Source organism: Anopheles coluzzii, chromosome 2, assembly GCF_943734685.1.
Source record: "Anopheles coluzzii chromosome 2, AcolN3, whole genome shotgun sequence".
NCBI classification, from domain to species: Eukaryota; Metazoa; Arthropoda; class Insecta; order Diptera; family Culicidae; genus Anopheles; species Anopheles coluzzii.
The window spans coordinates 16,480,308-16,494,566 of NC_064670.1; the positions used below are offsets into that span (position 1 = coordinate 16,480,308).

At 44.0% G+C, this 14,259-nt stretch overlaps 1 protein-coding gene across 8 annotated transcripts in view; it reads left to right on the forward strand.

Annotated features, from left to right (window-relative positions):
* Positions 1-14,259, forward strand: part of LOC120953198 (inhibitory POU protein) — a 50,987-nt gene that overhangs the window by 14,952 nt on the left and 21,776 nt on the right. For all 8 annotated transcript variants that reach the window (XM_049607113.1, XM_049607112.1, XM_049607115.1 and 5 more), the window contains exons 2-3: positions 3,726-4,235; positions 7,263-7,319. In XM_049607113.1, the coding sequence (XP_049463070.1) occupies positions 4,110-4,235; positions 7,263-7,319 (183 nt within the window). In that variant the 5' untranslated portion in view covers positions 3,726-4,109. The remainder of the gene's footprint in view (positions 1-3,725; positions 4,236-7,262; positions 7,320-14,259) is intronic.

Sequence of the window (14,259 nt, forward strand, 5' to 3'; positions counted from 1 at the left end):
AGCATTGAGGGCGAGGGCGTCGGGATGGAGATGGTTTCTTTTACGAGGTTTTATTGTTTCCACCGCGGCAGCATAACATAATTGGCTGCCATAAAAGTGAAAAACAATGCAATGGGAAAACAGGGTACGGGCCCTGTAGTAGTTCGAATGCGTTCGCTAAGCTCCACCTTTTGAGTATGTGCTTTCTTGACGGTACGTACGTCGCAAGGAACGTACGGCCCTCGAAGGCACAAAGCATACCTGGAGATAATTTCGCGAACAAAGAGCCAAAGACTGATAATAGAAAGGAGAAATTTATTTTAATGGACAAAAGCAAATGTATTGTTGGTGATGGGTGGGTAGATAGACGGTATCATACATTTTACACGAGATTGGCGTTGGTTGAGAATAAATACGTTTTAACAACATTTCAATACTTGTACAGGATGTTTTACAGTTTGCTGCAGGAAAATTCTTAAACTGTGTTATATCGTGTGTTGAACATTTCTACTCACCATCACAACCAATACGAACGGGGAGGGAAATACAATACGATTTTAGCAACACAAAATTCCACACATCCAACCGGGGAAATGATTGATTATGCACGCGCGTGCATGAAGTTTGCAATCGAGCTTCGGTTCGCGGAACAGAACTAATTCTGTTTCACCTTCCGGTTCCGGGTGCCAGCCGCGTTTGCCTGCGGCATGGAAACCGATGCTCCGATGTATGGAGTCAGCCACAGCAACGGCCAAATTCCGTTTCATCTTCGCGAAGGTTTGGCCACTGTTTGACAATTCGAACGGGTGCTTTCAATCTGTTTCGTACGTTTCTGGGTGCTGCCTGGATACACAGTTCGTTTGGTCGTGTTTGTTTCATTGATACGCAACATTCGGTAGCCGGTTTTCCGGGAGCGAACGATGACATTTTTGACCTGAGATTTATCGATGAGGATAACGAGTTGTGCGGGAAATAAAATATACAAAGGCTACCCGCGTAGTACAAAACAATCGCGGTACGCATCTGGGGACCTCGTACGTCGATGGCCGGGCGCAGTGCATCGGACGTGACTCGTTGTTGCGCGGCCCCGGCAGCAGCAGACCGTTGATGTCGTTTAGCGGAAGTACTGCTTTAAAATTCATACGATTTGACTGTACCTGGGGGTTGAGGGTTTGCGCGTTGACAGGATTTAGTTGAATTTGCTGCCGTGAGCAGGTTTGAGGACTATTTTCACATTTGGCAAGCAGTGATGGTGAACACAATTTTGGAAAACCTGTTCTAACATTGAAATTTTCTGAAACGGATGCAAAACTGTTTGACGTATTTGCCATATTTCATTTATTTCTATGTGAAAATACGTTTATTTCAACGTTACCTGTATCTATCTTTCGCTATGCATCAATTCTACTAGTTTGCGACATCTCTCTACTAGCAAGTGATGAGTTTCGCGCACTGTCGAAGATGTATTACTCCAAACAAACCTTTGCTTGAGGGGAAGCAGTCTCGAGATACATCATACATCCGATAACACAATTGGAACTAATATTAAACAGAGCTAGTTGGACTTAGTGTAGAAGGTCAGGTTTTGATTTCGAATCCATTAAATTGGAGATTAATTGGATCCTAGACAGCTATCGGTGTTCAAGCAGTGAAGGTCTTGGGTATATCGACTGGAATGAACAACATAGATAATTAAAGGAACTGCCTACAAATGCAGGAATATGAGCAGTAATAAACAGAGACACTCTGTTTCAGAAAGAGACAGGAATAATAACCAAACCTGGGCATTTTCTTGGGCTTTTGTGTACATCAACTATTATAATCCTCTGATCTAACAGGAACTGTTTGAGACGATTCTATTGAAATAATCTGATGAAAAGATGAGGAAAAAGAGAAGAAAAAAATAAAGAGAAAAAGATAAAGAAGAAAAATAAGAAGAAGTATTTTCCTGGAACAAATTCACATTGACCTAAATTTCCCTACCAGGTCTCTTGAGTACCCCTGCCATGACTTTTGAGAAAGCACAAACATGCGTTCTGCTTCTGAAGAATTTAAATTTTCAGCAAAATCCACTCCTTTCAGTTTCCTTACTGGATCTTTTTTCCTTCGAAAAAAAAATAAGTACCTCCCCTGCTCTTCCCTAAAAACTCTTCATTTTCATACCAATCATCGATAATATGACAGCATAAATAGCTGTAATCCGTAGCGCTCGGTAAACATCGCCTTGCCAATCGAACAATGCGGCCAGAGTTTAGACCATTATCACTCGCCGAATCGCACTCCATTATAGACCAAATTTTCCTTTCCAGCCTGTCTAAGCCCGTCGAAAACTTTGATTAGACGCCTCGCACCCGCGGTTCTTTCAGTGCCTGCGAGGAATGTTTTCGAAAGCATAGAGCTAGAGCTTCCCCCACCGGCAGCGTGAAGCATTTCCGTCAATGGCTCTCGAGCGAACGTTAATTGTGCAAACACGAAACTATGGGCAAACTAAATTGTGGCAGCAAACTTTACCAATACCAACAGAAGTGTTGCTATTAGAGGAAGCAAACAAAAAAAGAGGAAGGTTTCTCACATTTACACACACACACACACACACACACACACAACGTGCTTGTGTGCTGGCGGACATGGCTGGCTCGAGGATGTTGTTTACAGCGCACGGCGTCGGTAACTGGTTCAACCGAAAATGACCACAGCATGGTTAATATAATCATGACCCCTAATCAAATGCATCCATAATTAATCTGTTTGGCGTTTGCTGGCGGAGCGCAAATCGGCACAGACACAGGCGGAGGTACAACGACACACAGCACAACAAAAAACTGAAAGAGAAACAAAAAAAAAAAACAAAACAAGAGTTCGATGGTAAGCGACAACGGCCACAAATCTAAGCGTAACTCAAACAACACGCGGGGCTCAGTTGGAATGAGGGCTGATGGTGATTGTGTCGAATTCGTTCATTCGCACCTCGACGGGTTGCGTTAGTGTTGGTAGCGCGAATCCTTGCCTTGGTTGGTATGTGTTTTGGGGGGAAAAAAGAAAGAGCTACAACCGTACGAAACATAGTAACCGCTGAACTTTGCCCTGTCCAATGTGTCCCTGTGTGTGTGTGTGTGTGTGTGTGTGGTGTGAGTATTGTTACAGCAGCAAAAGGGGTAGTAAAAGCTTTGCACGAAAAGTGCATAAAAATGCAGACGTGTGTCGTGTGTTCTGTGGTTTGGATGAGTGTGAGTGAGTTTTTTGTTTCTTATTTCTCCAATAAAGTCTGCTGCGTACAGTAGTGTGTACGTGACGGGTATGTGAACGCGAGTGCAATTGATGCTCGTACGGACTGCAGCTATATGCATGTGCTCCCGATGCGTTCGATATGAGTCCCATAAACGGCACGTTTTTTACCGAAAATTAACGATAGCACTAAATTATACCGCACCGATGTGGGCTGAAAACCAATTAACTTGCGAATTTTGGGCAGTATTACTTCTCGAACAATCCAATTTATGGTTCCGCAGTTCTTCGATTTAGCATGCTGCATTTGTGCTGGTAAAAATGAATTTTAATTATTGGCCTGAATTTTTGGTGCATAATGAATTTCACACCATTTGATAACTGTCTTAATGATCAGCTATATATCGAATTTGGAAGGAATTCGATGAAAAGTGTGAACAGTACGGCTATAGAGATACTTTCAAGCGGACACTTCATATTCGTTAATAGCATTTCTGTTTTGCCTTCTTCTTTCTTTACAGATCACACAAAACAATGCGACAAGTTAACTAACTTAAAACCAGTGAACACCGTGTATGCAACCAAGTGTAACAGAGTGTGTAAAGTGTATTGAGCAGAAACCAAACTCGCGCTCACGATACTGGCCAGGGTAAATTGAACTACTAGACTAGAATAAACAAAAAACAAAAAACGCAACGCGAAGGAAACATCAAGATAACAAAGTGTATACCAGCTCCACGCACTGCTGGCCGTATACGGACAGTCGGGACGGGCAGAACGCACCGATCCTTAGCATCAATCCTTTTCGTGCCGTGTCCGCAGTGCATTACAACGACGTCAAGATTTACTCACCGACGCCTTTAGACGCCTCCAAGGCGTTAAAGCTGGAGGACGAATTTACCGGCATGACTATGCCCGTTTATCCGTCAGCCGATAAAATGAAAATGAGTACTCCGAGCTGCTTTCCCGGTCGATACAGCCCCACCTACAGGGGGCCCGAGCAGATGCGACGGTGTATGGCGAACCCATCGGTAAGTTTATGTTTGTGTTTTTCTTTAAATACTTCACATGAAACTGTCGTTATCAGTCAGATTTCTTCATTAAATGCAAAGTTGCATGAATTTTGTTATTTCGTCTACATTTAAGGTTTATTATTCGGGCACTTTTTTATCTTCCATTTTCACACATTTAGACCTTTAAACTATGACCTTAAACAAATCTGAGAACGGGAGAAACTCCCGAGAGTTGGAAAAGGGTAACTTTGTGTAGGAAAACATTAAAAATTAACGATCCAGTGTGCTCAAAAGCAGTAACCTTTTCCTCTTTGTTTAGGGCTTGTTTCTGTTTTTTTTTTCAAGAGATCATGTTAAAAAAGCAATACTAAGATAATTAAAGCTGACGCATGTGAGAGCTTCATACGAAACGTGATAATTTACTGATTAATTTGTTGGAATAGAATTGTTTCTTCCTCCTTTAATTGGTTTCATATAATAATACATATATGGCCTTGATGCGCTCCACATGAGAATCGATCCTGTCCGGCCTTGTAGGTGCTGGGGCGTCCACCGTATTGACCACATCAGTGAAATTTTCCCAAGTGCTGCAATTTATCATTTTCCAGCGTGACAGAGGAGCAGCGTTTGGTTCAGGAAATGGATCACCATTTCCTTTCCCCTTCCCATAGCTAGTCAAGCGTAAAATCAAACTTTCATAAGCTATTGGGTCCTCGGGCCATCTGCCCCTTTACCACAATCCACACCCCCCTCAACATCCGCAACGGGCTTGTGCCAATCCTTACGTAAGCGTGTCGGTCTAAGTGCAATTGCCTAAGAGTGTGATGTCCCCAAGCACGTCCACTGCTGCCGGCTGCCCCCTTCGGAAAGCTCCCTATTTCACTGTGCTAAACCGTCCGGCCTAGCGGAAGCGTTGATGATAATGATGGTCGATTGTTACCACCTCCGGCAAAAACGGGGAGGGGTGGGGGAGGGAAGAGGATACAGAGCAGGGCCATGGATGGACATTTGGCCGGATTGCCCTATTTTGGCGATGAAATAGCAATGAATAACCAATGCAGCGGGAGCGACTGGGACTGGGAGCCTTCGCCTCGGCGTTGGGCCGGCGGGTAAAAGTGAGATAAATATCACGCGTACTGCGGTGCACGCGGCACCAGGACGTACGTGGCCACAAATTAGTGCGGGAATTGGTCGCTCGCTTCGCAAATGGTTCTTCTCGCTTCATTAGCAAAATTAACAAAATTAATCAGTGTCTCCCACTGCGCCGAGCCGTCAATCTTCGTCTTTCCGCAACGTCGACCGCGTATAGGTGGTCGTTGCCAACTGTGGATTTTACCGGGTGTACCACACGGTGACTGGTCTCGCTACGTCAGGGAAAGTTGCCAATAGTTTCCTTTCGCAGTGGACCCGGCGGTTGAGCTAAAAGTAAATTTCAATAAATCTTCTTTACCTGCATAGAACGTCCTCTTGGGGAAACACTATTTTTACTTCAAATTCTGTACCCAACAATGTAAGAGTTGTACGGAATTGGTTGAGGATACACTTCTTTTTTTATCACAACAATAAAGCCTAAATCAAGTAACAAACATTGAAAAAAAAAAGGTTTATAGTATCTCAATAAAATAAAATAAAACCCCTAACGAAAGCATGTCCTCATCCTTGCTTTGCACGAAGACACGTTTTCTCCATCGTGCTGCGGCAGCTGGAGGAGTGATGGGTTTCGAATGTTTGCATTTCCCGCATCAGTTCGATAAAGTTAAATTGTCCAGCGTTTGCCAACCGGAGTCCGGCATTGGTCAGATTTATAGTCCACTAAATTGATATCCGTGGCTTTAATTTTTGCGGACCCACGGTTTTGATGGTCGGTACGTGGTCTGTGCGCTGCACACGTTTACGAGTGTCCCCGTTCGCAGGACACGCGTAGCCTTGGTAAAGTTTGGGAAGGGGTTTCCCTTCTTTTTACACTCGCCATTTGTCAGCATACGGTAAAATAATTACGAACCAGAATGGTCGGTTTTATTAGGTGCTTCTGACAACTGCCGATCCCGAACGTGATCGAGCAGAGCTTAGTGTAGTGGCATGCAAATCAATGTACAGCATGGGACCGGTACGCATTCGTATAAAACCCAATTGGATAGTTTATTTCTTGCCAAACTGTTGGCGTTTGGATGTTGGAAAATTTATAAACCATTCATCAGTGAATGTTTGTCAAGTTTTCACTCACGGAGGGCAATATAAAGCGAATTAGCCAGTACAGCTCGTGGTGCAATGCGAAAACGTGGTGTTGGAGATGTTTGCGATTGAAATTTATTTACCTTCAGTTATTTATCTTATATTTCTTACATTACATATTTATTTAGCATGTTTATAGGATTCGTACTATACAAACAATAGACTATTTTCTTGAATATGAACAACTATTTTCTTGAACAACGTTTCTTGAACAACATCGACTAAGTTATAGCAATATTTGAAGCTCCCGGAGTACTCCTAGAAGAAGCATATTAGCAAGAATAATGTTGTAGGTTAGCTGAGCCAAAGAAACAAGTAGCCCTTGCCCTTGTTACACTAACTACTTAATAAGTCCAAACCACTTAAACATGATCTAAGATGTCCAATAACAGATTATTTGTATATTGTGAATAAGAAGACAGCAATATTGATTTAATCTCCAGATAGAAAACTTTACTAGACTTTGTAGTCATTTTTAATGGTGTAGTAGTCTCTGTTGAATTAATGTCTGAGACTCAGACAACACTTAGTCTTGTTTGAAAATTCATAAAAAATATCACAAACATGAGATCCTCGTTTTGGTTTTATTAAGATTTTTATTCAGTTTAAGAGGCCTGTTACTTTTTTAGCAACACAGTCTTTATTGAGATCGACCCAGTGCTTATGGCAATGTTCTTGTATGCGCAAACAAACGAATTTTCATATATTTGCTAATCTTATTGACATATCCATCTCTTAGTTTTATTTTTATAATATTCCTCATGCACCGTTGTGACAATGCTATTCTTTCTTCTTCCAACTTTCCCTCTCCAGAGTCGATTCCTGGAGGATGCATCGCTGATGTGTAACTCCTGGTCACCTAGGCATAATGTAAGTATTTCAACGTTCGTCTGCAAACTGCACCCCAAATGCTTTAACACCATCCCACCAGCACACTCTACTAGCACTGTTTCGTGTGAGTTGAACTGCAGCGTGATAGAAATAAGAAACTAAACGCTTTACAACTTCCGGAAAATACAGTTCACTGGAGTTGAAGTGAATAAAACCCAACTTTAGATGTTTTAGTTTCGCTCTCCCTTCCCTCAACGGTTGGGCAACCATTTTTTACCTGCGCCCAAACCATCGAAGTTCAACGGGTTGTAAAAACGGAAACTCCACCATTGCTAGCACCCGGTCCCGTTTAAACCTGAGTTTGACGATCTCGAAACTACTTCGCTGGTCGTCGTCCCGCACATGACGATGGTCAGCCCCAAGCAACGGGCCTTGAAAATGTTGAGGTTTTGTTTTTATTTTTACCACCTGCTCCATCCCTGTACGCGCTCTGTAAAACTTCAGACTGCAGGCTCATCCACCAGTCACCGGGCCCGGATGAATGATAAAAAAACAACACACTCACACACTCGCACATGTCCTGCAGGCCTGAATTTACTCGACGGTTAAAAAAAAACACAACTTGTACGAACTTGGTCTGCGTTTGCTCTTTTCACTTCGCAAGAAAAGTTTACTGGTCTCGCGTGTTTCTTTTCCCAGCACCTCCCGCAGTGCTTCGTAGCTTCCGGCTTACCATCACGAGCCAGTATCGATCCGACTCGCATGGCACGGGAAACAGCACAGCATTGCACACAGCCACCACCAGCGTGTGCAGTATGTGGAAAACCAAACTGGATACGGTAGAGGGGCACGATTACACGATGCTGTTGCCCTCTGTTTTGTCACCGTCTAGTGTCTTCCGTGTCATCCGTATTGATTACTGTAATGTTTTAAGTGTCGTTTGAGCGAGAATGTCGATTCCCACTGTCACCGGGAGGCCGAGAGTTGACATTTCTCGAGTGGGATAATGTTAAGTTCTTTCCGGTGTCTTTCCCCGCCTGACAGCGATGTCAAGCGGGCTGGGAAACATCTGAAGGCTTCTAGTCTTCGGGAGGAGTTGTAGCGTTTGCCGAGGGCTCTGGCAAGTAATTGGCATGGAAATGTGCCACAGTTGGGATGGTACTTGCTTGGCATTGTTTTAATCTCGTAAGGTGGGGAGATGTTTCTATTTTTATTTTGTAGTAAGGATGCTATTTAAAGTTATTCGTTACATTGATTTGGTTTAGTTTAAATTTAATGTACTTTTGCATTCTGAACCTTTACAACGCTAATAGCAATCCTGTCAATCAGAACCTGAAAGCCACCTAGTTAATCATTTTAGTGCAGCGACTGTTCATAAACATTACACGACGCTTAGCTTCATCTAACCACCATCTGCTTTTCGTTATTAATTGTTTGTATAAAACTAGGCCATACGGTGCGAATAGAATTGAATTACCATTACTGGTAATCAAAATGAAGTTACTATTTCCCTCCTCTTTGCTGGTCGAAAATTCAACTCACTGAAAGCTTGCCCTTGATGCTTTCACCTATCCGGCCAGGTGTTGACAGTGGAAGACCAAAATAAAAACAATGAGTTGACAGATTGATCCTAATGTTATGTTACCATTAGTGTGGAGTGGTGGAAACGGGAGGTTTGGATAGATCTTTGGGCAAACTTCTGCCCTCACTGTTGGACCACCTGTCATCGCTGGCTGGTTAAGGTCGTTACGAGCTTTCGAGCCTTATCGTGGTGGACAGGTTTGTTCCATTTTTTTCTGTCTTTGGAGCTCTGGAGCGGTGACGGTGACACAAACTCCACCACGACACGTGTCCGCTCCGTCGCCGAAAGTCTATTGACATTGTTTAATGTGATTACGTTATTTAGGAGCCCGAAAGCGTTTTTGATATATGATGTGTAGCAGCTATCAAATGTTGTTACAGACCATCGAAAGCGTACCACACGCGCGTCAAATTAGTCGCAGGAAATGTTATTGTCACTATCGCGCACCGTAGCGAGGAAATATTTTCATTCGTGACAGGTGGTAAAAAACAATAACTGTCCACCTCGGCACACCAACTGACCAACATGTCATACGTACGTAAGTTTCACCTGCCACCGGGAAAAAAAGCGTTGTGGGGGGAACGTGTATTTTTGTTTTCTTCGTTTTGTTGTCTTCTGCTTCAGGACACATCAGAGAACATTTTTCCCCGAAACTTCGTTGCGGGAAGGAACCAAATATGTCACTAGTAAGTAGCCAGTAGAGGTGAACGATTGGAACGCGTGTAGGTAGGAATGGTGCACTGAGGAACTGACAGAGCAAAAAAAGAGAAGGGAACTCCAATCCCCCATTAGCCAACCCTCAGCAGAAGGGTTGGATATGTTCCCTACCATCCATTGCGTTTCATTCCCCTTACCCTTTCCGGCCGGGAACTCACGCTAAAGCGCCGGGCACTTTTCCATCGGTTGGCACATGTTTCAATTATCCAAATTATACGCTCGTCTACTTCAATGCACCGCGGCAGTACTTGCACCGCTTCTCGTCAATCAAATCGTCCTACACCACACACACACATACACACATTAGGGTCACATGAGAGGCTCACTGTGTGTGGTGCGTAGTGCGATGACGCAGAAATTTTGACAGCACTCAGAGCTGTTGGAAATTGCAACGATTCTCAAATAGTTGTACTTTTACCTTCCTAAAGGCCAACCGTCGGGGCGGGGCAGGTGAAACGACCGGGCCGGGAAAGCTGGCAAGCAAATCAATGTTGAAATAATAAGGGACGAAAATATGTTTCAGTAGCAAATAATGGCCCGGTTTTTTCGGGATCGAGTCCCCTTTGCTACTATTCCGTCCCATGCTGCCTGGTGCGGTGAGAGCGGCAGCAAGTGTAAATACAATTTTCCATCCACGGCCCATGGTGCCGGCGGGTGGAAGTGGAGCGGGAACGCAAGGCTGCCAGCAGACCACCACCCCTCAAGCTGCAGTTGTGTTCGCCCCTTCGCTTCGTAAAGCCTATAAATACACCTGTTACTGTTGGGAAGTCCTTCAATAAAAATAAAATAAACTCACTGCGGAAAATAAACCATGATATAGAGCGGGTGGGCCTTGATGGACTGTTGCACCATACTTCATACGCACACACACACACACACACCGTGCCACCCTTCCTGAGCAACCCGCAGCACCGTAAGAGCTGCGTTAACGACAACGGGACCCTTTTCTTTTCGGTCCTCTCGCGCGTACCCCTTTTTGTTTGCCGCCTTGTATGCTCCGGAAATGGGTCCTCGACGGAGTTCGCTCCTAAATCTTCCGTAACTCGGCACTTGGTCCTTAGGTCCTTGGTTGGAGATAGAAGGAGAGAGAGAGAGGGTACGCAGCACACTGTACAGCACACCGTGCACAAAAGGGAGGGATTTTATTTCCCATTCGCCGCCTTTCGCTCGCTCGATGATGATTTCTAGCTTTTGCTGGGCCCGAATTTCGGTTGGGGCGTAATGTTGTAGCTTCTTCCCCCGGTCCCGGCACTCTTCGATAAATTTCGTCCGAGCCGGGGGCAAAGGGGTGAGACATGCACTTGACATCAAGTGCTTTTGTATGATAATTAACAAATTTATGTAGCACTTCGCACGATGAATGTCGATGGTTTACGGTTTTATGTGCGGTGTACTTTCCTTTTTTTGTTGTTTGGTCTCGGGATAAGCAAACGGGTTTACCTGCGCTAACGAGAAGCAAATCTTGCACACATCAAAGGGAATCTTTTCCTGTGTTCCTTGATACTGTTACGTACCCGTACTAGGACCCTCCCAATTGTTCTCACATTCACACATTCTTTGTATGAGTGAAGAAGATGATACTGTGATGAGAACAGTAATTGCACGTAAAACGTAGCGAGGAAAAGTTTTGAATTTTCTAGCAAATGGTAATCCGTCAACGCACTCAACGCCTTCCGTCTGCTGATATCGATCTTGATTCGTAAACGTTTTACCGGCTACAACATTATGAGGTTCAGCTCAACTCCTTTCGCTGCGGGTCTCTGCGGCCCTTCTCTTGGTGTATGCGGTAGGGTGAACGGCTCACTTTTTTCATTAGGGAAAGGGAATTCAACTGTCCAGCAGCGACATATGCTCCAGTTCAAACAGAACACTATAGTGACCATCGTGCAAGTGTACGTTGCGTTATTGTTTCGCTTTCCCCCGGCTTCGAGTGGTAAACGCGAACCACTATTACAAGAAAACCACAAATAACATCCGGTCACGTGTCTTTGCAGGCCCTTGTCGTAATGTCTGGGCCCCCCTTGTAGAATCGATTCGACAGGTTGGCATTTTGTTCTGCTTCCTTTCTTTACCACTTCCTGCCTACTCCTTATGCTACCCACGCCCGAACGAGTCATCATCCATCAAAAATCAAACATATGTGTGCGCGTACATATGTACGTTTTTGTGTCCCGCCGCATGGTGTAACCCTCCTCAGTAAGGTATCCTTTTTTTCCCACCGATACGCTGTTCCACCTTTCCGGCACTTCCGCTCCATTGCGTTGTGTGTAGTGGTTTACGAAAATTACAAGTGGGATATTGCTACTGTGGCCCAAATTGGATCAAATGATTCGTAAACCGAACACTCCACCGCTTGGTGAAAGTTTGCGTTAAATTAGGATTACCGTTGCCTAATGCCAATATATTTCTGTAGCTTCGATTTCAGGTTTTTTGCTTCTTCTTCTTCTGGGGACCCTTTCCAGAGGAAAAGGGGAAACAATATCGAGCACGTTAAACCCAGGGGCTCAAGGTTCGGTCGGTGTCGGTTTGATTGAGGTTGAGAGAAGTTGTACGGAAGTTTGATTCTGCTGTGCTGTGCTCCCGTTTACGGTGCGGGTGTTATTGGTTTTTGGGTACACGCTGCTCGCTTAAAGTGTGTGCTTAAAGAAATGACAAATTGGCTCAGGAAGAGAAAGAATAGGATGACCTTCTCAGTGTGTTCCATTGTAAGGGGTGGTTTGGAATTAAGGTTTTATTGGAGATTAAGGAGATCGTGTTTATGGGTTTATTGATACATTGAGATTTGATTCATAGTGCTGGATACAATAAGATTTGATGAATAAATAATAAACTAAACATGGCAATACAGCTAGAAGCTTTGCTGTGTAGAGTTAGACAAGTGCAATGGTCTTTTCCATTTTAATGTTCCTGTATCAAACCTGTCTAAGCTGGTCCTAGATTAATTGAAGTAAAAAGAGTATAAAGAAATAGAAATGGCAGGCTTGGAGAGCTGCAAGACACATATGCGTTCCTAATTTAATATGCAATCATCAGGATTTACACCTGTTCTCACTTTCCTCTGAATCTTTATCCGGTTAGCTATGGATCGCAATCCATGAGAATGGATCGCAATCAACTACGTCTGAATCGTTTTCAGCTTCGTCTGAATCGTTTTCAGCTACGTTTGGATCGCTCTCAGCTCCCTTTGGATTTTACGGTAGCTCGCGCAAATTTCATTGCATCTCAGCCGTTTATTCTGTGACCGCGGGACACATTTGCATTCCAAGGAAAGAATTAAATAATTAATGCATTCAATTGTACAATCTAATCACTTTTTTATGTGAAGCTTACATCACCATTCATACTTTATTGATTATTTGACCAAACTTTTCCAAACAAACATGCACAATCTTCTTCTTTTTGGCGTGACGACCTACGTAGTCATTCAGTCCTGTTTAGGCTTTCGAGATTTAGCCGGATATTCCTTCTTTGCTATGGAGGGACGGTCTGGTTGGGAATCTATTCTGATGCATAGAAGCCGATAAATCTGTCAAATGTTATTCATTGCTTAAAAATGGGGTTTCAGAATTCAATGAGAAGCATCGGGTTATCCCGATTTACTACGATCTTTAAGACACGCATTGTATTGCTACCACCATAAACATGTTGTTATGACTAATCGTAATAATTTGGTTTGATGTTTTTGCTCATCATGCTCTGATGCTCAGATTTGCTTACATTTCCGTACGTGCAGTTAATTTTAATGTTCAAATAATAAACCTACTCGCTCGAAATCGTTAAAAATCATTAAAATTTGAATGCCACCACCACAAATATGCTATAAATTTTAACCATCCCACCGTAGCTCAGAACAGTTCCACACCCTTCGGCCTGTCCCGTTTAGCTCATCTTTTTAACCCGTACCAATTCTAAAACCCATTTGCAGCAGATCCACTCGACCGATGTCGGGGGTAAATCCCTTACGCTGATTGTAAAATCGAAATGTGACAGGTTTTCACTGCGCTCGACCCTAGCTCAGGCAAAGGAGAAGAGTGAGAGACAGCTGGCAATCTGGTGGCAAAATTATTACAAGATAACTAATAAGCTTTCCAGCTTCTCCTGCACCCGGGACCGCTACTCTGGTACCGGGAACCCTGCGTTTGCGCGTAGGACCGGGTTAAGCCCTAATGCCGGCACACCGAACCGTGCCCGTCGTCATCATCATCGGCACCATCAGCATCATCGTTGGCATGGTCTCCGACCGAAAAGTGACAATTAACCCTTTGATTTTGCCTGCTCAAAAATGTTTCCGCTGGGACTGTTGACGTTAATTAGAAAGGCGTCAGCATGAAATTTGATGGTCAGATGGTTGGCTGGGTTTCCGCCCAACCGCCCCCGCCCGCCCGGGCCTTTGCTAGCCGGAATGGAAATTTATCGTCCACTTGATGAAGTAGCGAGTGTTGCTTGAGGCGAGCATGTGGATTTTTAATTGTGTAGAAAATATCGTTTTGTTGCTCATTTAGGTTTATGAAAAGTTTGGCCCCGATCCCTCTCGAATTTTCGCCGAACCCCCTTTACCGAAAACTTGAAACTACGGTATCCGTTACCGGGCTGGTGGGCTGGCATAAAAGCGGCCACGGGCAAAACCAGGCACCACATACATTATGCAGTTGAATCTAACACTTTGCACTCATACACACA